We start from the raw sequence: 26,680 nt of genomic DNA, 5'->3' as shown, positions 1-26,680 counted from the left end.
AGGGGTGATGGTTGGTCGACGCGGACTCAGTGGGCCGAAGGGCCTGTTTCCTCGCTCTTACCAAGTCAATTAACCTACAAACCTGCACGTCTTTGGAGTGTGGGAGGAAACTGGAGCACCCGGAGAAAACCCACGCAGGTCACGGGGAGAAGGTACAAACTCCGTACTGACAGCGCCCGTAGTCAGGATGGAACCCGGGTCTCTGGCGCTGTGAGGCAGCAGCTCTACCCGCTGCACCACCGTGCCGTCTTGTTTAAATGTGCTGCTTGTCTCCTGGTCAGGCTCTCAAGGCAAGCAAGCAGGAGTTGGAGCTCCCGGCCACGACCCTGGTGATAGACTCGTCCTTTGACAGGATGAGTGAAGATGAGTTGTTGGCTGCCGTGCTGGAGATCAGTAAGCAGGAGACGTCGAGGAGCCCGGGTAGGGACGAGGGGCAGGAGACGTCGAGGAGCCCGGCCAGGGACGACGGACAGGAGACATCACAGAGCCCGGCTAGAGGCCAGGGACAGGAGACGTTGCAGAGCCCACCCGGAGTCGAGGGGCAGGAGACGTCGCTGAGCCTGGCCAGGGTTGAGGGGCAGGAGACGTTGAGGAGCCCGGCCAGGGGCCAGGGGCAGGAGAAGCCCAGCAGCAGCCCCGACACCGGCTTCGGGGACGACGAGGCCCAGGAGTTGTTGGAACAGCACGAAGTGGCAGAGATGGATGTGTCCAGAAACACCGTGGATACAGGTGGGTCACCACAGTCATGGAGCGGAAACAGACACTTCGGCACAACTTGCCCACACCGGCTACACCAGTCCCATCTGCCTGCGCTTGGCCCATATCCCTCCAAACCTGTCCTATCCATGTATGTTCCTAACTTTCTTAAATATTGGGATAGTCCCAGCCTCAACTACCTCCTCTGGCACACAAAAATGCTGGAGAAACTCAGCGGGTGCAGCAGCATCTATGGAGCGAAGGAAATAGGCGACGTTTCGGGCCGAAACATCGCCTATTTCCTTCGCTCCATAGATGCTGCTGCACCCGCTGAGTTTCTCCAGCATTTTTGTGTACCTTCGATCTTCCAGCATCTGCAGTTCCTGCTTGAATACCTCCTCTGGCAGCTCGTTCCATACACCCACCATCCTTTTTTGTGAAAATGTTTCCTATTTAATCTTTTCTCCTTCACCTTGAACCTATGTCCTCTGGTCCTCGATTTCCCTACTCTGGGCAAGAGACTCTGTGCATCTACCCGAAAAGTCCTGACATCCCACGAATCAGTCTGGTGAACCTTTGTACTCCCTCTATGGCAAGAATGTCTTTACTCAGATTTTGAGACCAAAACTGTAGGCAATACTCTAGGTGTGGTCTCACCAAGACCCTGTACAACTGCAGTAGAACCTCCCTGCTCCTATACTCAAATCCTTTTGCTATGAATGCTAACATGCCATTCGCTTTCTTCACTGCCTGCTGCACCTGCATGCCTACTTTCAATGACTGGTGTACCATGACACCCAGGTCTCGTTGCATCTCCCCCTTTCCTAATCGGCCACCATTCAGATAATAGTCTACTTTCCTGTTTTTGCCACCAAAGTGGATAACCTCACATTTATCCACATGATACTGCATCTGCCATGCATTTGCCCACTCACCCAGCCTGTCCAAGTCACCTTGCAGCCTCCTAGCATCCTCCTCACAGCTAACACTGCCCGCCCCCAGCTTCGTGTCATCCGCAAACTTGGAGATGTTGCATTCAATTCCCTTGTCCAAATCATTAATATATATTGTAAATAGCTGGGGTCCCAGCACTGAGCCTTGAGGTACCCCACTAGTCACTGCCTGCCATTCTGTAAAGGACCCGTTTACTGCTACTCTTTGCTTCCTGTCTGCCAGCCAGTTCTCTATCCACATCAATACTGAACCCCCAATATCGAGTGCTTTAAGTTTGTATACTAATCTCTTATGTGGGACCTTGTCAAAAGCCTTCTGAAAGTCCAGATATAACACATCCACTGGTTCTCCCTTATCCACTCTACTAGTTACATCCTCGAAAAATTCTATAAGATTCGTCAGACATGATTTACCTTTCGTAAATCCATGCTGACTTTGTCCAATGATTTCACCACTTTCCAAATGTGCTGCTATCCCATCTTTAATACCTGACTAGCAGTTTCCCCACTACCGATGTTAGACTAACTGGTCTGTAATTCCCCGTTTTCTCTCTCCCTCACTTTTTAAAAAGTGGGTTTACATTAGCTACCCTCCAATCCTCAGGAACTACTCCAGAATCTAAAGAGTTTTGAAAAATTATCACTAATGCATCCACTATTTCAGGGGCTACTTCCTTAAGTACTCTGGGATGCAGCCTATCTGGCCCTGGGGATTTATCGGCCTTTAATCCATTCAATTTACCTAACACCACTTCCCGGCTAACCTGGATTTCACTCAGTTCCTCCATCTCATTTGACCCCTGGTCCCCTGCTATTTCCGGCAGATTCTATTTATTTTGTAGTCCGTTTTTATGTTTCCTGCCAGTTTTCTTTCATAATCTATTTTTCCTTTCCTAATTAAGCCCTTTGTCCTCCTCTGCTGGACTGAATTTCTCCCAGTCCTCTGGTAGGCTGCTTTTTCTGGCTAATTTGTACGCTTCATCTTTTGTTTTGATACTATCCCTGATTTCCCTTGTTATCCACGGATGCACTACCTTCCCTGATTTATTCTTTTGCCAAACTGGGATGAACAATTTTTGTAGTTCATCCATGCAGTTTTTAAATGCCTTCCATTGCATATCCACCGTCAACCCTTTAAGAATCAATTGCCAGTCTATCTTGGCCAATTCACGTCTCATACCCTCAAAGTTACCTTTCTTTAAGTTCAGAACCCTTGTTTCTGAATTAACAATGTCACTCTCCATCCTAATGAAGAACTCAACCATATTATGGTCACTCTTGCCCAAGGGGGCACGCACAACAAGACTGCTAACTAACCCTTCCTCATTACTCAATACCCAATCTAGAATAGCCTGCTCTCTGGTTGGTTCCTCTACATGTTGGTTTAGAAAACTATCCCGCATACATTCCAAGAAATCCTCTTCCTCAGCACCCTGGCCAATTTGATTCACCCAATCTATATGTAGATTGAAGTCACCCATTATAACTGTTTTACCTTTGTTGCACGCATTTCTAATTTCCTGTTTGATGCCATCCCCAACTCCACTACTACTGTTAGGTGGCCTGTACACAACTCCCACTAGCGTTTTCTGCCCCTTAGTGTTTCGCAGCTCTACCCATTTTGATTCCACATCCTCCAAGCTAATGTCCTTCCTTTCTATTGCGTTAATCTGCTCTCTAACCAGCAACGCTACCCCACCTCCTTTTCCTTTCTGTCTATCCCTCCTGAATATTGAATATCCCTGGATGTTCTGCTCCCAGCCTTGGTCACCCTGGAGCCATGTCTCCGTGATCCCAACTATATCATAGTCATTAATAGCTATCTGCACATTCAACTCATCCACCTTATTAAGAATGCGCCTTGCATTGAGACACAAAGCCTTCAGGATTGTTTTTACAACACTCTTACCCCTTATACAATTATGTTGAAAAGTGGCCCTTTTTGATTTTTAACCTGGATTTGTCTGCCTGCCACTTTTACTTTTCACCTTGCTACCTATTGCTTCTACCCTCATTTTACACCCCTCTGTCTCTACGCTCACACATTTAAGAACCCCACCACCTCTTATTCTCTGTTTATTATTTTCTTCTTCTTTCGCCCCTACATGTTGGGTCTGAGTGTTTCCCTTCTCTGCCTCCTGCCTCACACACTGTCCACTAGCTTTCTCTATTTGAGTCCCTCCCCCCAACCGTTCTAGTTTAAAGTCTCCCCAGTAGCCTTTGCAAATCTCCCCGCCAGGAGATTGGCCCCCCTCGGGTTCAAGTGCAACCCGTCCTTCTTGTACAGGTCACACCTTCCCCAAAATCTCCATTTTAAATACATACAGAGACCATCAAAATGAGTACTGGGGGCTCCGAGTTGCAAGGTAAAATTAAAAACCCATCATGGCTGCCCACAAGCCACAAGGTGGAGGTGGTGGTGTGGAAAACCTGACATGGATTATGGATCAGGTCATCAGCAGCAAAATCAGACACGGATCAAATCAGCAATTCTGTTGATCTACATCCTCCTGAGCTCCAAGGAATGGAGTCCCAGCCTGCTCGACCTCTCCCTGTAGCTCACACCCTCTGGTTCTGGCAACCTCCTCGCAAATCATAGGGAGGGCAAGCATCGGAGAATGCTTCGTTACTAGGGCGTGAACACCAGCCCTGTTAGACGGGATAACTCGACAAAAAAATGCACAGAGTGCTGGAGTAACTCAGCAGGTCAGGGGAATGTGGACTGCACCCTAGCTTATGTTTCTGCTTCAGCTCCAGTCAGTTTAGTTTATTGTCCCGTGTACCGGGGTACAGTGGAAAGTGTTTGTTGCATGCAATCCAGTCAGCGGAAAGACAATACTTGGTTGCAATCGAGCCATTTACAGTGTACAGCTACAGTAAGGGAATAGCGATTAGTGTAAGGTAAAGCCAGTAAAGTCCGATCAATGGTCGCCTGACGGTCACCAATGAGGTAGATAGTAGTTTTCTGGGTGTGGTAGGATGGTTCCGTTGCCTGATAACAGCTGGGAAGAAGCTGTTCCTGAATCTGGTGGTACCTACTTCCAAGCTGTTGCATTCTTTGTCTGACAGGAGAGGAAAGAAGAAAGAATGACCAGGGTGTGAGTGCTTGATTATGTTGGCTGCTTTCAAGAAACATAGAAAATAGGTGCAGGAGGAGGCCATTCGGCCCTTCGAGCCAGCACCGCCATTCATTGTGATCATGGCTAATCGTCCCCAATCAATAACCCGTGCCTGCCTTCTCCCCATATCCCTTGACTCCACTAGCCCTTAGAGCGCTATCTAACTCTCTCTTAAATCCATCCAGTGACTTGGTCTCCACTGCCCTCTGTGGCAGGGAATTCCACAAATTCACAACTCTCTGGGTGGAAAAGTTTTTTCTCACCTCAGTCTTAAATGACCTCCCCTTTATTCTAAGACTGTGGCCCCTGGTTCTGGACTCGCCCCAACATTGGGAACATTTTTCCTGCATCTAGCTTGTCCAGTCCTTTTATAATTTTATATGTTTCTATAAGATCCAGTGGCAGTGTGAAGTGTAGATGGAGTCGACGGTGGGGAGTGTGGTCTGTGTGATGGACTGGGCAATATCTACAACTCTCTGCAATTTCCTGTGGTCAATAGATAATAGACAATAGGTGCAGGAGGAGGCCATTAGGCCCTTTGGGCCAGCACCGCCATTCAATGTGATCATGGCTGATCATCCACAGCCAGTACCCCGTTCCTGCCTTCTCCCCATATCCCCTGACTCCGCTATCTTTAAGAGCCGTATCTAGCTCTCTCTTGAAAGTATCCAGAGAACCTGCCTCCACCGCCCCCCTGAGGCAGAGAATTCCACAAACTCACAACTCTCTGTGTCAAAAGGTTTTCCACATCTCCATTCTAAATGGCTTACCCCTTATTCTTAAACTGTGGCCCCTGGTTCTGGACTCCCCCAACATCAGGAACATGTTTCCTGCCTCTAGCGTGTCCAAACCCTTAATAATCTTATATGTTTCAAGAAGATTCCCTCTCATCCTTCTAAACTTCAGAGTATACAAGCCCAGCTGCTCCATTCTCTCAGCATATGACAGTCCTGCCATCCCAGGAATTAACCTTGTGAATCTATGCTGCATTCCCGCAATAGCAAGAATGTCCTTCCTCAAATTTGGAATGGAAAACTGCACACAATACTTCAGACGTGGTCTCACTAGGAGTCGAGCTGTTCACAAACCAGGCTGTGGTTGACAAACCCCCTCTCAGTCTCTTTCCATCTTTTGAACAGACCCTGTTGAAGCCTCAAAAGACTTTGACGAGAATAAGGAGAATAAAACTCCGGAGGGTGCCCAGGGCGATATGGAGTGGATGCAGCAGTATGAATTGGACAGAGAGCGAGAGGAGCAGGAGTTGCAACAGGCTCTGGCACAGAGTCTGCAGGAGCAGGTCAGTCCCACGCTGCTGATGTACATGTATCCTCTTCATAACGTTTACTTTACAAAATGTGTAGGAAGCAACTGCAGATGCTGCTTTAAACCGGAGATGGACACAACAAGCTGGAGTAACTCGGTGGGACAGGCAGCATCTCTGGAGAAAAGGAACAGAAACAGAGAAAATACATACAGAAGCAGGCCCTTCGAGCCAGCACCGCCATTCAATGTCATCATGGCTGATCGTCCACAATCAGTACCCCGTTCATGCTTTTTCGTCACGTTAGCCCTAAGTCTCTCTGTGGATTGTCACCTTGTCGTGGTGGAGAAGCTTGTGTGGACCTGAGATCCTGAGAGCGATGCCGTCTGGAGCTGTGCTCCTGGTAGGGCCACCCATGGCGGTAAGGTCGAGGAGGAGGTCTCTGACAAAGAGCAATCCAACCAAGACCTCAACGGTGGAACAGGCGGAGGACGATGGCTGACCTTAGTGGAGCTAACGTCACAACGGCTGGGATGGCGGATGAAGGCTGCAGCAGAAAAGGGTCTCCAGTCGTCTTGGACTCCATGCCACTGGATCCTGACCCAGATCTGTCAAGGACCGTGGGGTGGCTGTCTGTGCACCAGTCTCCTCACGTTAAACAAAGTCACGCACAGGCGTCCTCCAGCCCTGGAGACACCCATGGTCAGCCATGACCGCAGGGGGCCTAAGAAGAAGTAAATCAAACTCTCTTGAATACATCCAGAGACAAGGCCTCCACTGCCTTCTGTGGCAGAGAATTCCACAGATTCACAACTCTCTGGGTGAAGACGTTTTTCCTCATCTCCGTTCTAAATGGCCGACCCCTTATTCTTAAACTGTGACCCCTGGTTCTGGACTCCCCAACATCGGGGAACATTTTTCCTGCATCTAGCCCGACGTTTCGGGTCACCTATTCCTTTTCGCCAGAGAAGCTGCCTAACCCGCTGAATTACTCCAGCTTTTTGCGTTTATCCTTAGTTTCGTTTGGTTTAGAGATACAGGCCCTTCGGCCCACCGAGTCCATGCCGACCAGCAGCCCCCGCACTCTATCGCCATCCAACACACACTGGGGACAATTGACCATTACACCAAGCCAATTATCCTACAGACCTGCACGTCTTTGGGATGTGGGAGGAAACCGGAGCACCCGGAGAAAACCCACGCGGTCACGGGCAGAACGTACAATCAGACAAGCACCCATAGTCAGGATGTAACCCGGGTCTCTGGCGCTGCGAGGCAGCAGCTCTACCACTGCGCCACCGTGCCGCTCCTACTCTAGTTATAATATCTGTTATGGCAGATATTATAACCAGATATTACAGGTGGCAGAGGCCAGAACTCTGAACAAACTGGGTTCAATAATGACCAACCCCACTCACCCACTCCGTGCCCTGAAGGTGATCAAGAGCAGCATCTTCAGTCAGAGACTGATTGCACCAATGTGCAAAACTGAGAGACATAGGAAGTCCTGTATACCAGCTGCTATAAGGTTATATAATGCGCATAAATAACTGCACTTTTTTTTCATTCATTGTATTTTAACTTGTATTTTAACTTGTATTTTAACTTGTTAAGTATGGAAGCTATTTGAGGAAATGTGTGGTGTTATGTCTGTCTTGAAGCTGTCGTGGCACTGTAATTTCCTGTAAAGGATTATTAAAGGTATAATCATAATCATATAGTTTCAGCATCTAGGTAGGCTGGTGTGTGTTTGTTGTGGTTTAGTGTAAAGAATAGCATTTCTAACTGCGCAGTGGTAGAGCTGTGGCACAGCGGTAGAGTTGCTGCCTTACAACGTCAGAGACCCGGGTTCGATCCTGACTACGGGCGCTGTCTGTATGGACTTTGTACGTTCTCCCTGTGACTGCGTGGGTTTTCTCCGGGTGCTCCGGTTTCCTCCCACACTCCAATGACGTGCATGTTTGTAGCCTAATTGGCTTTGGTAAAATGTTACATTTTCCCTCGTGTGTGTAGGATAGTGTAAGTGTGCGGGGATCGCTGGTCGGCGCGGACTCGGGCCGAAGGGCCTGTTTTCACGCTGTATCTCTAAACCAGTGCTACTTAACTAGTAGTGTCATTCACCCTTGAGTCTTAATCACAAAATTTCATTCGCCCTCGACTAAATTTTCTTATGTTTTTTGGTAATTTTCATCTTATTCTCCCTTGTGAATAATTACTAAAAGGTCTCTCTCCCTCACCCTCTCTCCATCACCCTCTCTCCCTCATCCTCTCTCCCTCACCCTCTCTCCCTCACCCTCTCTCCCTCTCTCCCTCTCCCTCTCCCCTCCTTTCCCTCTCCCCTCCTTCCCTCTTCACTCTTTTCCCCCCTCCCTCTCCCACTGCAGGAGGCTCGGGAGATGAAGGAAGATGATGACTTAAAACTAGCAACAGAATTGAGCATCCAAGGTAAGTAAGGCTCCATCGCTGTAGACACTTCATGGTACTGCAGTAATATTCAGGGAAGGGACAATGGAGGAAATGGCGTGGGGGGGGGGGTCAGGTCACCTATTCCTTCGCTCCTCACCCGCTGAGTTTCTCCAGCATTTTTGTCCCCCCCTCAGGTCTATTATATCTTTCCCCTCTCACCTTAAACCTGTGTCCTCTGGTCCTCTATTCCGGGCAAGAGACTCTGGGCATCGCCACAATCTATTCCTCTCATGATTTTTGACAGCTGGAAAAGATTGCCCCTCATCCTCCTGCGCTCAAAGGAAGAGAGTTTTCTTGTTTACTGCTTGTTTTCTCATTGTGCTGAGCACTAATATCTTTTTTTTCTCTTTTAATTGTCTTGCGTAGATCAGTCAGTATTAGTTGACCTGATCCGTGTCATGTTTTACTGTGTACTCAAACAGTCGAGGGTCACCAATGAGGTAGATAGTAGCGCGGCACTGCTCTCTGGTTGTGGCGGCATGATTCAGTCGCCTGACTTCTGTGCTTGCAGAGTTCAATAGCTCGTTCGGAGAGCTCGTGGGCTCGGACGAAGACTCGGGCAACGAGGAAGTCCTGGACATGGATTACAGTGAAACTGAAGCTGAAGAGCTGAAGAGGAATGCGGAGGTGAGCGGGTAGAGGTGGCAGCAGGGGAGGGCGGGAGGGAAGGAGGTCTGGCCACGACACTGCGCCATTAGACCCTCGCAGATGGTGAACAAGTCCGGCATTGTGCAGTCTTCTGCAGTTGTATAGGGCTCTGGTGAGACCACATCTGGAGTATTGTGTACAGTTTTGGTCTCCTAATTTGAGGAAGGACATCCTTGTGATTGAGGCAGTGCAGCGTAGGTTCACGAGATTGATCCCTGGGATGGCGGGACTGTCATATGAGGAAAGATTGAAAAGACTAGGCTTGTATTCACTGGAGTTTAGGAGGATGAGGGGGATCTTATAGAAACTTATAAAAGGACTGGACAAGCTAGATGCAGGAAAAATGTTCCCAATGTTGGGAGAGTCCAGAACCAGGGGCCACACAGTCTTAGAATAAAGGGGAGGCCATTCAAGACTGAGGTGAGAAAAAACTTTTTCACCCAGAGAGTTGTGAATTTGTGGAATTCCCTGCCACAGAGGGCAGTGGAGGCCAAGTCACTGGATGGATTTAAGAGAGAGTTAGATAGAGCTCTAGGGGCTAGTGGAGTCGAGGGATATGGGGAGAAGGCAGGCACAGGTTATTGATAGGGGACAATCAGCCACGATCACAACGAATGGCTGTGCTGGCTCGAAGGGCTGAATGGCCTCCTCCTGCACCTATTGTCTATGTTTCTATTGCAAATCTGCGGCACAGTGGTGCAGCGGTAGAGTTGCTGCCTCACAGCGCCAGATACCCGGGTTCAATCCCGACTGATCGGAGTTTGTACGTTCTCCCCGTGACCTGCGTGGGTTTTCTCCGGATATTCCGGTTTCCTCCCACACTCCAAAGACGTGCGGATTTATGGGTTGATAGAAACATAGAAACATAGAAATTAGGTGCAGGAGTAGGCCATTCGGCCCTTCGAGCCTGCACCGCCATTCAATATGATCATGGCTGAGTTTGGGTAAAAGTTGTAAATTGTCCCTGGTGTGTCGGGGAGCGCTAGTGTACGGGGATCACTGGTCGGCGCGGACTGGGTGGGACAATTTACAATTGTACTGAAGCCAATTATCCTACAGACCTGTACCCGTAGTGAGGATCAAACCTGGGTCTCCGACACTGTGGGGCATCGGTTCTACCCGCTGCGCCACTCTGATGGGTTGTGGTATTGTTGTAACAATGTCGTACTTAAGTGCGCTTAGTGGATGTGCAGTCTAGAGGCAGAGCAGCCCTGGTTAGAAAGGTCTAGTGATGCGTTGCTTTGTTGCAATACGGTGGCAGAGCCGGAGACATGAGTGCTGTCAGTACGGAGTTTGCACGTTCTCCCCGTGCCCAGCGTGGGTTTTCTCCCAGATCTTTGGTTTCCTCCCACACTCCAAAGACGTGCAGGCCTGCAGGTTCATTGGCTTGGTGTGTGTGTAAATTGTCCCTATTGTGTGTGGGATGAGCGGGGATCGCTGGTCGTCAGGGACTCGGTGGGCCTGTTTCCGCGCTGTATAGCTAAACTAATAATCTAGGCTAAAGTTGTCCCGTTTACAGTTTGATATCTTTAACCGACTTCTTCCTGTTCTTGCAGACTGGCGAACTGGCTCACTCCTACCGATTGATCAGTGTGGTCAGTCACATTGGCAGCTCCTCGTCCTCTGGTAGGTACTAACCGACTGTCGAGGCCCAGTGTGGGCAGCATGCCTGTTTCTGTCGCCCACAACTGAGGGCTCATATCACACATGAAACGTGTAGGATTGTTAAGGGCTTGGCACACCTCCAGATTCAGGGACAGTTTCTGAACCATCCTACCACAACCAGAGAGCAGTGCTGAACTACTATCCACCTCATTGGTGACCCTCGGACTATCCTTGCTCGGACTTTACTGGCTTTACCTTGCACTAAACGTTATTCCCTTATCATGTATCTGTACACTGTGGACGGATCGATTGTAATCACCTTAACTGGCTAGCACACAACAAAAGTTTATCACCGTACCTCGGTACACGTGACAATAAACTGAACTGATACTGAACTCTTGTCTGAAGAGGGCGTGTGTACTGTATGAAATGGAGAGATTACTGTTAAACTGAGATATTAAAAAGTGAGGGCATAAACAGAGTGTACAGAGAACTCACTGATGGTGAAATAGATTCAAGAAATTAATGAGCTTAGCCCAATACACTTCCCCTGCCTTCTCCCGCGTAACCCCTGACTACCTGGTTCCCAAACCATGGTGTGATAAAATCTAATGCTATCTAATCTCAGTTTAGTGTAGAGATACAGCGGGGGGGGGGGGGGGAAAGGCCCTTCGGCCCACCCGAGTCCATGCAAATCAGCGATCCCCGCATCCTACACACATTAGGGGCGATTTACATTTATACCAAGCCAATTAACCGACAAACCTGTTTGTGTTTGGAGTGTGGGAGGAAACGGAAACGGAAACAACCCATGCAGGTCACGGGGAGAACGTGCAAACTCCGCACCCGTAGTGGGGATCGTACCTGGGTCTCTGGCTCCTCTGCGCCACCGTGCCGCCCGTTGATCAAGTTGGCGAATCTAATGTTGTAACCAACTGGCGATTGTTTTTTCTTGTGAAGGTCACTACATCAGTGATGTCTTCGACATCAAGAAGCAGAGCTGGCTGACGTACAATGATCTCGAGGTGTCTCGGACAGTGGAGGGCACGGTGCAGGCAGACCGGGACAAGAGCGGATACATATTTTTCTACATGCACAAGTAAGAACTGAACCAGTCTGATTAGACAATGGGTGCAGGGGTTGGCCATCCACTGATTGGGGATGATCAGCTGTGATCACATTGAATGGCGGTGCTGGCTCTTAGGGCCAAATGGCCTACTCCTGTCTAGTGTCAGATCTTGCCCGACTTCCTGAGACCTAGACATCCCGGTCCCTTTTAGTTTGGGAGAAACACAGAAACTTCGGCCCACTCAGTGAGTTCAGTTGTCATGTGACTAGGCACAGTGAGATTTTTTGCATGCATAAACAATGCATACAAGTAGCAGCCACCTACGGCACCAACAAAGTTACAAAGCACGCCGGCTCCCCCTTATGTCATGTGTTCTTCCCCTCTCCCCCCCACGCCAGGTCCTCCATTTTTCTTCCACTCTCCCCTCACGGTGATTCTCGATGGTCTCATCGACCGCGGGTGGACCCGTGAGAGAATGGAGCAGCTGGGCATGTACACTCTGGAGTTTAGAAGGATGTTTGGACACACTAGGAAACGTTCCCGATGTTGGGGGAGTCCAGAACCAGGGGTCACACACAGTTTAAGAATAAGGAGTAAGCCATTTAGAACGGTGACGAGGAAACACTTTTTCTCACAGAGAGTGGTGAGTCTGTGGAATTCTCTGCCTCAGAGGGCGGTGGAGGCCGGTTCTCTGGATGCTTTCAAGAGAGAGCTAGATAGGGCTCTTAAAGATAGCGGAGTCAGGGGATATGGGGAGAAGGCAGGAACGGGGTACTGATTGGGGATGGTCACATTGAATGGCGGTGCTGGCTCGAAGGGCCGAATGGCCTCCTCCTGCACCTATTGTCTATTGAGGCATCACCGCCGGCGAGGCCTCGCCCCTGTCGACGCTCCACTTCACCCCTCCGTGGCTTAAAGGGACATGGGCCAAACACAGGCTGGTGTGGAGCTGAAGGGTGTCGATGGGGCATGTTGGTGGGAATAGGCAGGTTGGGCAGAAGGGCCTGTTTCCACCTTGTGTGAATTTACCGCTTGTCACTGTGCCACCATGATAGATTGAGTTGAGGGAGCGATCCGTCCGTGTTTGAGTTTAGTTTACCGAGGTACAGTGAAAAGCTTTTGTTGCGTACTAACCAGTCAGCGGAAAGACAATACATGATTACAATCGAGCCGTCCACAGTGTACAGATACAGGGTAAAGGGAATAACGTTTAGTGCAAGGTAAAGTCTGATTTGACAATGGGTGCAGGAGTAGGCCATCCACTGATTGGGGATGATCAGCCGTGATCATATTGAATGGCGGTGCTGGCTCGAAGCTGGAGTAACTCAGCGGGTCAGGCAGCATCTCTGGATAGAAGGAATGGGTGACTATAGACAACAGGTGCAGGAGTAGGCCATTCGGCCCTTCGAGCCAGCACCGCCATTCAATGTGATCACGGCTGATCATCCCCAAACAGTACCCCGTTCCTGCCTTCTCCCCATATCCCCCGACTCCGCTATCTTTAAGAGCCCTATCTAGCTCTCTCTTGAAAGCATCTGGAGAATCGGCCTCCACCGCCCTCTGAAGCAGAGAATTCCACAGATTCACAAGAGAGACAAGACAAGAAGGTCGACTGGTCTCCTCCTGCATCTATTTTCTATGTCTATGTTCTAAGAGACAAGAGATATTTATTGTTACACGCACCAACCGGTACAGTGAAATTTGTGGTCACCATACAGTCATACGAATAAAAAAAGAACCCAGGACACGATAGTCTTCAACACCAACATCCCCAGACAGCGGAACCAAAGTTTCCCACTGTGAGGGAAGGGATCAAAGTTCAGTTATCCCCACAACTCTCTGGGTGAAAACGTTTTTCCTCGTCTCCGTTCTAAATGGCCGACCCCTAATTCTTAAACTGTTATTTAAGATTAGATAACTCGAATTAAAGATAGTCTGAGGGTCACCAATGAGGTAGATAGCAGTTCAGGACTGCTCTCTGGTTGGGGCAGGATGATTTAATTGCCTGACAAAAGCTGGGAAGAGACTGTCCCTGATCACCCATACACTAGTTCTATCTGACACACTTGGGACAATTAACAGAAGTTAAATTCACCTCTCAATCCAATTAACCTAACTAGTATCCACTCATGTGTTTAAGAAGGAACTGCAGATGCTGGAAAATCAAAGGTGCGCAAAAATGCTGGAGAAACTCAGCGGGTGCAGCAGCATCTATGGAGCGAAGGAAATAGGCAACGTTTCCGCCCGAAACCCTTCCACTCATCACCTGCTCCAGAGCCAGTAATGGACTGTTGTGGGCTCCACCTTTATCGTCGTTCATAAGTGATAGGAGCAGAATTAGGCCATTCGGCCCATCAAGTCAATATAAGATTGTTATGGGTTTGGACACGCTAGAGGCAGGAAACGTGTTCCCAATGTTGGGGGAGTCCAGAACCAGGGGCCACACACACAGTTTAAGAATAAGGGGTAAGTCATTTAGAACAGAGACGAGGAAACACTTTTTCTCACAGAGTTGTGAGTCTGTGGAATTCTCTGTCTCAGAGGGCGGTGGAGGCCGGTTCGCTGGATGCTAACAAGAGAGAGCTAGATAGGGCTCTTAAAGATAGCGGAGTCAGGGGATATGGGGAGAAGGCAGGAACGGGGTACCAGACGACATAGGTTTAAAGTGAAGAGGGAAAATATTGAATAGGGATCTGAATGGTGCTGGCTCGAAGGGCTGAATGGCCTCCTCCTGCACCGATTTTCAATGTTTCTCTGTTTCTTCTATCCCATTCACAGGGAGATACTGGATGAGTTGGTGGAGGCAGAGAGGAGTCCGCAGCCCAGTGGGTTGGACTGCAACAGGCCTGTACTGCAGCCCCTGTGATAGAGGGCACCCACTACAGCATCGCGTTACGTCAACCAGGGACTCGCCCTCGTTTACAGTTAGTCCCGACGGTGGGGGAGGGGGGAGAGGAGCGGAGAGAAAATACCTCCCTCAACAGTGACCGGCCGTTGCCGGAGTGCAGCGCCCCTCTGCTCATTTGTTAGCGGGAATAGGTGCTGGAGTTGAACCTCACATCGCCCGGCTGTGAGCTCATTCCTCTCTCTCTCTCTCTCTTTTCTCTCCCCTTCTGCCCCCCTCTCCCTTCTCCCCCTCCCTCTCTTTATCTCCGCTAGCACATATGCACACAAGGATCCTGGTGTCAATCTGTCACTCCAACCAATTCCCCAGGGAATTCAAGATGGAATTGGACCAGTGCCGCTGATCAGACACTTGAGGGGGGGGGCAGGTGTTTTGTATGGGGTTTTTTTTAGGACAAAATATATAATATATGAATCTAAACTTGCTGTTCTTGCCCTGAAGTGGTCTTTGTGTGTGTGTGTGTGTGGGAGTGGGGCCCCTGAGTCTAAGACCTGGGTCACACACACGGTGGCTTTAGACACTCTGCCTCTTCCCTTCGAAAGACGTTCAGACTGGTGGTGGGAACGGGGCTTTGGACTCCTCCTCTGTACAGTTGAGTTGTGATGTGTCACGGTTTTTTTGAAGGCCTTGGCGGTAAAACTCCAGTCCGTGGGGTGTCGTGTTCTTTTCTCGTTTGGGGGTTTGGAGAGGTGGGTGTGAGCATTCCAGATCCGAGGGTCCAGTTGCTGTGGCTTCAAACGCTGTGGACGGACCTCCTGCTACACTCGCTCACCCTCCCTCCCTCTCTTTATTATTTTTTTTAGTTGGAGCAGCTTCCACAGGAGGTGGATTTCCCGAATCATAATGCCCAGTCCAGTGATCAGTCGCACCCAGCAGTGTGTGGGATCACAGTCTTCACCCGGCCGACAGCAAACCAGCTTGTCGCTGATCTGTTATTCGAAGGTAGACAAAAATGCGGGAGAAACTCAGCGGGTGCAGCAGCATCTATGGAGCGAAGGAAATAGGCAACGTTTCGTCCCGAGAGGGATGGGGGTGGGAGGAGATGGAGAGGGGGAGGAGAGAGGGGTGGGGGAGAGAGGGGTGGGGGAGAGAGGGGTGGGGGAGGGGGGGATGAAACGTTGCCTATTTCCTTCGCTCCATAGATGCTGCCGCACCCGCTGAGTTTCTCCAGCATTTTTGTCTACCTTCGATCTGCAGTTCCTTCTTAAACATCTGTTATTCATTGTGCAGCGGGCGGCCTGATTGGGATTTCTCTGCAGTCGCCGGTCACTTCGAACCAGGTGTCGGGGGAGTTTCACTCTATACTTTACCTTTCCACCCTCCTTGAGCTCCGTGCGTTGCCTGTCCCACGACCTCTCCTCCTCCTCCTCCTCCTCCTCCTTTTCTGCCGTCTGAAATCAGCTTGGTAACCGAGGGCAGGAGGGCAGTGGTTTAAAATCTACACCGACTGTGGTGTCTGTCTGACTCGGCTCAGCCGGCGTAGAGCAAGCTGGGGGCTTTGGAAGTGAACGCTTGTGGCGTCCCCCACCCACACACACACACGCTTTGTGTGCTCAAACGGTCGACAGTCTGTAGACTCCTAGTGTTAGACTTCCCAGCAAGTCCGACCTCCTGCTGGGGCCAGGATTCCCTGCTAGTAGCGGGATGCCCGTGCTGCTGTCGTGAAAGGTGAACGGTCTCTTTGCAACTGGGCGGCAGTTTCTGGACAGCAGATCTCTGGGGAACAGCCGACACCCGGTGTTGCATCTCCGCTCTTTCACTTCCCTCCACATCCTGCCCACCTTGTGTCCCTTCAGCCCCGTGATGTCGGCTGGAGCGGTGATTGTTCTGGTCGGCACTCTCTCCCCCCTCCCCCGAGCAGACCCCGTGCAGTGTGAATGTTCGACAAATGTTTAAACAAACCGAAGGGAAAACAAGCGTCCATTTAAATCCACGTCTAATTTATGTATTAATTAATTAATGAAAATAAAGTGCAGGAAGAAACCTACACCATTCGGCTTCAGTTATGTTTCTAGTCAAGGCCAATAATGTTATTGAGATGGGCACAAAATGCTGCAGTAACTCAGCGGGACAGGCAGCAGTTTGTGTCTATCTTTGGTATCAGCCGGCATCCGCACTTTCTTGTTTCTGCCATCAGATGGCGACCTGTTGATCGATAAGCTGATTAATCAAACTGATCGGGATGTGAAGTCCTCGAGCTGTGTTTTGCCGGTCTAATTCCATGTCCATCAGGTGTTGGAGAGGTTGCTGCTTAACCCAACGGGAGGTCCCTGTCTCACTTGTGTTCCACGCCCGCATGCCATGAGGATGGGTTTCTGACATCTAGTGTCATAAGTGATAGGAGCAGAATTAGGCCATTCGGCCCATCAAGTCTACTCCGCCATTCAATCGTGGCTGATCTATCTCTCCCTCCTAACCCCATTCTCCTGCCTTCTCCCCATGATCTCTGACACCCGTACTAATCTAGTGTCCTGTCTCGGTGGGTGGGTGGGGGGGGGGGATTAATTGGGTTCTCACTGCTTCTTCACTGGCCCCCATCTCCAGCTCAAACCTCTGCCCCCAATCTTCAGATTAAACTGGTCTCTTCTCCAGCCCCCATTTACAGCACAAACCTGCCTCTGAAGAAAGGTCCCAGCTTGAAACGTCGCCCTCATTTAGACAATGCAATACCGTTTATTGTCATTTGAACTTCAAAGGAAGTTCAAATGAAATTTGATTTCTGCAGTCGTACAACAAGAAAAGAACCAAGACACAACACCCAACACAGTTTACACCAACATCCATCACAGTGAATCTCCTCCTCACTGTGATGGAAGGCAAAGTCATTGTCTCTCTCCAGCTCTCCGTTCTTCTCCCGATGTCAAAGCCCCTGGCGGGCGATGGCAAGTCCCGCAGCCGTTAAGGCCTCGCCGGCGATGTAAGGCCCCGCTCCGGGTCGTTTTCAACCCCGCAATTCGGGCGGGGAGAAGTTCCTTGACCAGCTGAGTTACCCCAGCAATTACTCCACCAAACGCCTACTTCCACAAACACTCTACATTCCCAGCCTCAGTTCCAGCCACCCAACTTATTGACTTGCATGTCATGTTTAGGAGTGAGGCAATGCGGCAGTGATGGCCATTGTGTTATTCCAACCTGGTTACCTTGAGTAGAGAAAGTGCTGGAGTAACTCAGCGGGTCAGGCAGCATCTGTGGAGAACGTGGATAGGTGACGTTTCACAGAGTGCTGGAGTAACTCAGCGGGTCAGGCAGCATCTGTGGAGAACGTGGATAGGTGGCGTTTCACAGAGTGCTGGAGTAACTCAGCGGGTCAGGCAGCATCTGTGGAGAACATGGATAGGTGACGTTTCACAGAGTGCTGGAGTAACTCAGCGGGTCAGGCAGCATCTGTGGAGAACGTGGATAGGTTCTCCGACTGAAGAAGGGTTCTGACCCGAACCGTCACTGATCCTTCTCCAGAGATGCAGCCTGGCCTGCTGAGTTACTCCAACATTTGGTGTCTTATCTTCGGTATCAACCATCATCTATCTGCAGTTCCTTCCTACGCTGGTTCCCTTGAGGTTAGATCTATCTTTCCCTCCCATCTCTCCACACCAACTCCCGCAACAGTCTGTAGCCCCTTACTAGTGGAGGCTGCAGATATCTCCCCACCTCTTCCCTCTGCTCTCCACATCCCTTGCGTCTAATCTATCGTTTCTAGTTACACCAGTTTCATTAACACTGATCGGTCAAGGTTTTGTACAGGTCATTAATAAGGCAGTAATGTAGGCTGAAGATGCACAGAAAGCTGGAGTAATTCAGCGGGTAAGACAGCATATGTAGGAAGGAACTGCAGATGCTGGTTTAAAGGAGAAGGTTCTTGACCCGAAACGTCACCCATTCCTTCTCTCCAGAGATGCTGCCTGTCCCGCTGAGCCACTCTAACATTTTGTGCCTATCTTCGGAGCAGACAGCATCTCTGGAGAAAAAGAATAGGTTGACTTTTCGGGTCGAGACCCTTCTACAGACATGCTGCGTGTCCCGCTGAGTTACTCTAGTGTTTTTTTGTCTACCTTCGATTGTTCCAGCAACTGCAGTTCTTTCTTAAACACAACGCTGAGTTACTCCAGCGCTTTGTGTCTATCTTCGGATTAAACCAGCACCTGCAGTTCCTACCTGCACATGGATGTAGGCTGGCCCCATTTTGTGTTGCCAGAAACTAAAATGGACTCTGTGTCTCCAGGCCTTCCCTCGTTGTCTCTTATGCTGTTGTGCGGAGAGGGGGAGCAATCCCGAATCAGTGCAGGATGGATCACATCAGCATAGAGGAGGCAAAGCAGAGTGGAATCAAACTTACTGGGAAAGCATTTGGCAGCATTAATGGCACCCTCCTCTTTACACAGCAGAGGCACAGCACACACTGGCTGCGGTCTAACTCAGCGGCTCAGGCAGCATCTGTGGAGAAAAGGAATTGGTGGCATTTTGGATCGAAACTGAAGAAGGGTCTCGACCCGAAACATCACCTATCCATGTTCTCCAGAGATGCTACCTGACCCGCTGAGTTACTCCAGCACTCTGAAACGTCACCTATCCACGTTCTCCACAGATGCTGCCTGACCCGCTGAGTTACTCCAGCACTCTGAAACGTCACCTATCCACGTTCTCCACAGATGCTGCCTGACCCGCTGAGTTACTCCAGCACTGTGTGAAACGTCACTTATCCACGTTCTCCACAGATGCTGCCTGACCCGCTGAGTTACTCCAGCACTCTGTGAAACGTCACCTATCCACGTTCTCCACAGATGCTGCCTGAGCCGCTGAGTTACTCCAGCACTGTGTGAAACGTCACTTATCCACGTTCTCCACAGATGCTACCTGACCCGCTGAGTTACTCCAGCACTCTGTGTCTATAAACCAGCATCTGCAGTTCGACCCTCGACCTGAGTTCCCAGACTCGTGGATTTCTGAAGGGCTAATTTTCTAAATGTTTTGGGGGTTTTTTTTTTTTACCCCAAGTTCCTGATTCCAGCCCAGCTCGCAACTCAACAATGGTGGTTCTCCAATGTGACTGCTTGTGTGTGTGTGTGTGTGTGTATATATAAGATATAAATATATATATATCCAGATATTTATGTGTAAATGATACCAATGTGTTTGTGTCTGGGCAGACCCAACGTTGTGTGGAAGTGACATTTCTGTTTGATACAAGGGCTCAGTTCACCAACCACTCCACCCAGGTTTGGGTCTGTGCGGTGGATATGAAATGGTCGCCCCTTCAAGTGCGGCTGCGAGCAGCGCTGCCTGTGTTTAAGGTTTTTTTTCTGTGTTTTAGCAGATGAGTTTTGCCTGTGACAATTGCTGCCGTTGTTCCTGTGATCATTTTCTTAAACAGCCCCATGCTGAGATGATTCATGACAATAAAACATGATTCTGTTTTAAAATAAAAACTCGCTTGTTTCAACTCTTTGTTCTTTGCTCTTTTTGAATGAAATGCCAGCCTTTTGGTCCAAAGAGATTGTTCCACCAGAGGCGGACAAGTGCTGAAGAAACTCAGCGGGTGCAGCAGCATCTATGGAGCGAAGGAAATAGGCAACGTTTCGGGCTGAAACCCTTCTTCAGACTGATGGAGGGTGGTGGGGGGGGGGGGGGAGAAGAAAGGAAAAAGGAAGAGGAGGAGCCCGAGGGCTGAGGGAGAGCTGAGAAGGGGAGGAGACAGCAAGGGCTACTGGAAACATAGAAATAGAAAATAGGTGCAGGAGTAGGCCATTCGGCCCTTCGAGCCTGCACCACCTTTCAATATGATCATGGCTGATCATCCAACTCAGTATCCTGTACCTGCCTTCTCTCCATACCCCCTGATCCCTTTTGCCACAAGGGCCATATCTAACTCCCTCTTAAATATAGCCAATGAACTGGCCTCAACTGCCTTCTGTGGCAGAGAATTCCACAGATTCACCACTCTCTGTGTGAAAAATGTTTTCCTCATTTCGGTCCTAAAAGATTTCCCCCTTATCCTTAAACTGTGACCCCTTGTTCTGGACTTCCCCAACATCGGGAACAATCTTCCTGCATCTAGCCTGTCCAACCCCTTAAGAATTTTGTAAGTTTTTATAAGATTCCCCCTCAATCTCCTAAATTCTAGCGAGTACAAGCCGAGCCTATCCAGTCTTTCTTCATATGAAAGTCCTGACATCCCAGGAATCAGTCTGGTGAACCTTCTCTGTACTCCCTCTATGGCAAGAATGTCTTTCCTCAGATTAGGAGACCAAAACTGTACGCAATACTCCAGGTGTGGTCTCACCAAGACCCTGTACAACTGCAATAGAACCTCCCTGCTCCTATACTCAAATCCTTTTGCTATGAATGCTAACATACCATTCGCTTTCTTCACTGCCTGCTGCACCTGCATGCCTACTTTCAATGACTGGTGTACCATGACACCCAGGTCTCGTTGCATCTCCCCCTTTCCTAATCGGCCACCATTCAGAAATTGGAGAATTCAATGTTTATGCCACTAGGGTGCAGACTGCCCAAGCGGAATATGAGGTGCTGCTCCTCCAATTTCCGGTGGTGCTCACTCTGGCCATGGAGGAGGCCCAGGACAGAAAGGTCGGATTCGGAATGGGATGGGGAGTTGAAGTGCTAAGCCACGGGGAGATCAGGTTGGTTAATGCGGACCGAGCGGAGGTGTTCCACTCCGAGGTCGACACAAAAAACTGGAGTAGTGGGCCTGTCCCACTCAGGCGATTTTTTTCGGCGACTGTCACTGTCATAGCAGGTCGCCGAAAAACCAGCGACTGGGAAACCCCCCCCTACGACAATGTCTACGACAAGATACGACAACCTACCACCTAGTTGACGTCAAGCTACCGACAACCGCTGACCCATTAGGACATCCACCTACGACCACACAAGCGATAACCAAAGTCAACCTACGTCCACCCGCGACACGCTACGACCCTGTCGGTGACAACTGAAGATGATTCATTCGCCGGTTGACGTAGGTAGTCGCCAAAGGAATTCAGCACTGGCGACGACCTACGTCAGGAGAAGACGCTACGCTCATTGGCATCAGCCGACTGTCTCAGAAAATGTTTGAACACGTTGAAAATCCAGGGGCGACCAGAGAGACGCTACGACTCTTTGGGCGTGTGAGGAGACGACTCACGACCGTACAGGCGACACCCCAGCAACCATGTGACAGCCTAGCCGCCTGTAGTCGCCTAAAAAATCGCCTAAGTGGGACACGCCCTTAACTCAGCGGGACAGGCAGCATCTCTGGAGAGAAGGAATAGGTGATGTTTCGGGTCAAGACCCTTCTTCAGACTGATGTCAGGGGAGTGGGCGGGACAAAGATTAAATGTAGTCGGAGACAGTAAGACTGGTCGGAGAACTGGGAGGGGATGGAGAGAGAGAGAAAGCAAGGGGCTATTTGAAGTTAGAGAAGTCAATGTTCATACCGCTGGGCTGTAAGCTACCCAAGCGGAATATGAGGTGCTGTTCCTCCAATTTGCGCTGGGCCTCACTCTGACAGTGGAGGAGGCCCAGGACAGAAAGGTCACAGTGTGGGTAGACAAAAGTGCTGGAGAAACTCAGCGGGTGCAGCAGCATCTATGGAGCGAAGGAAATAGGCAACGTTTCAGACTGAAACCCTTCTTCAGATTGTGTGGGAATGGGAGGGGGAGTTAAAGTGTTGAGCCACCGGGAGATCAGGTAGGTTCAGCAAAACGATCGCTGAGCCTGCACCTGGCCTCGCCAATGCTTCCACTCCACCGGGTTTAGAGTTGCTGCCTCACAGCGCCGGAGACCCGGGTTCAATCCTGACCACGCCTGTGGTCTGGGTTTGCACGCTCTCCCTGTGACCGCATGGGTTTTCTCCGGGTGCACTGATTTCCTTCCACATTAGGATGGCACGGTGGGCGCAGCGTAAGTTGCTGCCTTACAACGATTGCCGAGCCGGAGACGATTTCCATCCCGACTACGGGTGCTGTCTGTACGGAGTTTGCACGTTCTCCCAGTGACCTGCACGGATTTTCTCCAAGATCTTTGGTTTTCTCCCACACTCCAAAGACGTGCAGGTTTGAAGGTTAATTGGCTTGGTATAAATGTATATTGTCCCGGAACATATAAGATTGTTAAGGGTTTGGACACGCTAGAGGCAGGAAACATGTTCCCGATATTGGGGGAGTCCAGAACCAGGGGCCGCAGTTTAAGAATAAGGGGTAAGCCATTTAGAACGGAGACGAGGAAACGCTTTTTCTCAGAGAGTTGTGAGTCTGTGGAATTCTCTGCCTCAGAGGGCGGTGGAGGCCGGTTCTCTGGATACTTTCAAGAGAGAGCTAGATAGGGCTCTTAAAGATAGCGGAGTCAGGGGATATAGGGGAGAAGGCAGGAACGGGGTACTGATTGGGGATGATCAGCCATGATCACATTGGCTCGAAGGGCCAAATGGTCTACTCCTGCACCTGTTGTCTATTGGTGTGGGAAGGATAGTGTTAGTGTGCGGTGATCCCTGGTCGGTGCGGACTCGGCGGGCTGAAGGGCCTGTTTCCGCGCAGTATCTCTAAACTAAACTAAATTCCAAAGACGCGCAGGTTTGTAGGCTAATTGGTTCTGTAAATTGTTCCTGTTGTGTTGGATAGAACTAGTGCACAAGGTGATGGCTGATTGGGGCAGAGCCTGTTTCCACACCATCTCTAACCTAAACTAAAGCATGTACACCTCTCAACGTAGAACGGCGTAGAACAGAAACAGGCCCTTCAGCCCACAATGTCCGTGCTGAATATGAAGCCAAGTTAAACTATTCTCTGCCTGCACACAATTCATGTACATATCAACTCATATCCCTCTATTCCCCGCATATCAATCTGCTTACCTAACGCCACTATAGTATCTGCCTCCATCACCTGGCAGTGTGATCCAGGCCCCCAACAGCCTCTGTGTAAAGAAAAAAATCTATTAAAACAAGACGGGTAGATTGACAGGACAAGCATACTGCTATCTCTATCTCTCTTTCCTTTAAACTGTGCCTCTCCATACATCTGTCAATAGACAATTGGTGCAGGAGGAGGCCATTCGGCCCTTCCACTTTGAGCCAGCACCACCATTCACTGTGTTCGTGGCTGATCGTCCCCAATCACAGATGTACGGAGAGGCAAAGTTTAAAGGAGAGATAGAGATAGTGGAATGCTTGTCCTTCTGTGGCAGAGAGAGTCCCACAGATTGCCCACTGTTGCTGAGCACAGCTGTCTGCCAGATGTTGATGCCCCTGTCTAATGCTAACTGCATTTCGTTGTCTCTGTACTTTACACTGACAATGACAATTAAAGTTGAATCTGAATCTGAATCTGTCCGGCTGGTGCATCCCATAGGCGGCCTGACTTGGTTTATGAAATCCTGCTACTATTAAGCCAAGTGACAAGGAGGGGCAGTGACGTGACTTTGTTGTGGGTCCCAGCACACATTGGTGTTCTAGGGAATGAAAAGGTGGAGAAATTGGCAAGGGAGGCTGTAAAAAAAAAGAAACATAGAGGTTAGCTTTCATAGCAAAAGGATTTGAGTATAGGAGCAGGGAGGTTCTACTGCAGTTGTACAGGGTCTTGGTGAGACCACACCTGGAGTATTGCGTACAGTTTTGGTCTCCAAATCTGAGGAAGGACATTATTGCCATAGAGGGAGTGCAGAGAAGGTTCACCAGACTGATTCCTGGGATGTCAGGACTGTCTTATGAAGAAAGACTGGATAGACTTGGTTTATACTCTCTAGAATTTAGGAGATTGAGAGGGGATCTTATAGAAACTTACTAAATTCTTAAGGGGTTGGACAGGTTAGATGCAGGAAGATTGCTCCCGATGTTGGGGAAGTCCAGAACAAGGGAACACAGCTTAAGGATAAGGGGGAAATCCTTTAAAACCGAGATGAAAAGAACTTTTTTCACACAGAGAGTGGTGAATCTCTGGAACTCTGCCACAGAGGGTAGTCGAGGCCAGTTCATTGGCTATATTTAAGAGGGAGTTAGATGTGGCCCTTGTGGCTAAGGGGATCAGAGGGTATGGAGAGAAGGCAGGTACGGGATACTGAGTTGGATGATCAGCCATGATCATATTGAATGGCGGTGCAGGCTCGAAGGGCCGAATGGCCTACTCCTGCACCTAATTTCTATGTTTCTATGTCTATGTTTCTAAACTTACAACTATCCAAATCTGAAGGAAAACACATTGTGTGGAAGAAAATAAATCAGGAATGGCAACAATACTGGGAACAGGAGACAAAGGGGAGACACCTCTATTTGTTAAAAAACAGAGTGGGCATTACAGCAAGAAGAGGGGGGAACAGGTAGTATTAACAAGATTGAGGATAGGACACAGCACATTACAAATATTGGGGAAACACCCTACTGGGCTGTGAGGAATGCCATCAACCAGAAACAGTTCAGCATGCCCCAGTTGCATGTAGGAGATGTGAGACAGAAAGAGGATTTATGATCATTGAAATTAGGAAAATTGGATTGACAGAAATATCAGTAAAGAACATTCTAGAGTGTGGAGGGAAAGGAAAAGGAATAAAGTTGTTGTTTGATTTCTTGAGGGCCTCTGGGCTTATAAAAAGGGTCTATTGTAAAGACATGAGTACTGTGGAATGAAGCCAGAAGGTGGCAGCAATGCAACATTGCGGATGCCGGCAAACTCCAAAGAAGAAGAAGCATAGAAACATAGAAATTAGGTGCAGGAGTAGGCCATTCGGCCCTTCGATATGATCATGGCTGATCATCCAACTCAGTATCCTGTACCTGCCTTCTCTCCATACCCTCTGATCCCCTTAGCCACAAAGGCCACATCTAAATCCCTCTTAAATATAGCCAATGAACTGGCCTCGACTACCCTCTGTGGCAGAGAGTTCCAGAGATTCACCACTCTCTGTGTGAAAAAAGTTCTTCTCATCTCGGTTTTAAAGGATTTCCCCCTTATCCTTAAGCTGTGACCCCTTGTCCTGGACTTCCCCAACATCGGGAGCAATCTTCCTGCATCTAGCCTGTCCAACCCCTTAAGAATTTTGTAAGTTTCTATAAGATCCCCTCTCAATCTCCTAAATTCTAGAGAGTATAAACCAAGTCTATCCAGTCTTTCTTCATAAGACAGTCCTGACATCCCAGGAATCAGTCTGGTGAACCTCCTCTGCACTCCCTCTATGGCAATAATGTCCTTCCTCAGATTTGGAGACCAAAACTGTACGCAATACTCCAGGTGTGGTCTCACCAAGACCCTGTACAACTGCAGTAGAACCTCCCTGCTCCTATACTCAAATCCTTTTGCTATGAATGCTAACATACCATTCGCTTTCTTCACTGCCTGCTGCACCTGCATGCCTACTTTCAATGACTGGTGTACCATGACACCCAGGTCTCGTTGCATCTCCCCTTTTCCTAGTCGGCCACCATTTAGATAATAGTCTATTAGATAAAGGGGAGACACCTCTATTTGTTACAAAACAGAGTGGGCATTACAGCAAGAAGAGGGGGGAACAGGTAGTATTAACAAGATTGAGGATAGGACACACTCACCTGAACAGCACATTACAAATATTGGGGAAACACCCTACTGGGCTGTGAGGAATGCCATCAACCAGAAACAGTTCAGCATGCCCCAGTTGCATGTAGGAGATATGAGACAGAAAGAGGATTTATGATCATTGAAATGAGGAAAATTGGATTGACAGAAATATCAGTAAAGAACATTCTAGAGTGTGGAGGGAAAGGAAAAGGAATAAAGTTGTTGTTTGATTTCTTGAGGGCCTCTGGGCTTATAAAAAGGATATAATGTAAAGACATGAGTACTGTGGAATGAAGCCAGAAGGTGGCAGCAATGCAACATTGCGGATGCCGGCAAACTCCAAAGAAGAAGAAGTAGAAGGAGATGGTACCGCTGTACCATCGAGAGCATCCTGACCGCCTGCTTCACGGTATGGTACAGCAGCTGCACCGTA

At 49.3% G+C, this 26,680-nt stretch overlaps 1 protein-coding gene and 1 long non-coding RNA gene across 5 annotated transcripts in view; one reads left to right on the top strand and one right to left on the bottom strand.

The window, feature by feature from the left end:
* usp37 (ubiquitin specific peptidase 37) overlaps positions 1-15,147 on the top strand; it is a 65,526-nt gene extending 50,379 nt beyond the window's left edge. For 3 of the 4 annotated variants that reach the window (XM_033024929.1, XM_033024930.1, XM_033024928.1), the window contains exons 18-24: positions 282-729; positions 5,908-6,065; positions 8,414-8,474; positions 9,007-9,122; positions 10,700-10,769; positions 11,709-11,847; positions 14,596-15,147. In XM_033024929.1, coding sequence (XP_032880820.1) covers positions 282-729; positions 5,908-6,065; positions 8,414-8,474; positions 9,007-9,122; positions 10,700-10,769; positions 11,709-11,847; positions 14,596-14,683 — 1,080 coding nt within the window. In that variant the 3' untranslated portion in view covers positions 14,684-15,147. The remainder of the gene's footprint in view (positions 1-281; positions 730-5,907; positions 6,066-8,413; positions 8,475-9,006; positions 9,123-10,699; positions 10,770-11,708; positions 11,848-14,595) is intronic. The other variant, XM_033024931.1, reaches the window with a different exon arrangement.
* On the bottom strand, positions 1,040-15,999 carry LOC116975616. Its single transcript, XR_004412677.1, has 3 exons — positions 15,933-15,999; positions 12,847-12,848; positions 1,040-1,091 (listed from the first exon to the last, which is right to left on the bottom strand). It is a non-coding gene; the product is annotated as an uncharacterized LOC116975616 (long non-coding RNA).
* Positions 16,000-26,680: the final 10,681 nt, after the last annotated feature.

This window comes from Amblyraja radiata, chromosome 7 (genome assembly GCF_010909765.2).
Source record: "Amblyraja radiata isolate CabotCenter1 chromosome 7, sAmbRad1.1.pri, whole genome shotgun sequence".
NCBI lineage: Eukaryota > Metazoa > Chordata > Chondrichthyes > Rajiformes > Rajidae > Amblyraja > Amblyraja radiata.
Note: the sequence above shows the minus strand (reverse complement) of the source record. Positions and strands in the feature narration are given on the sequence as shown.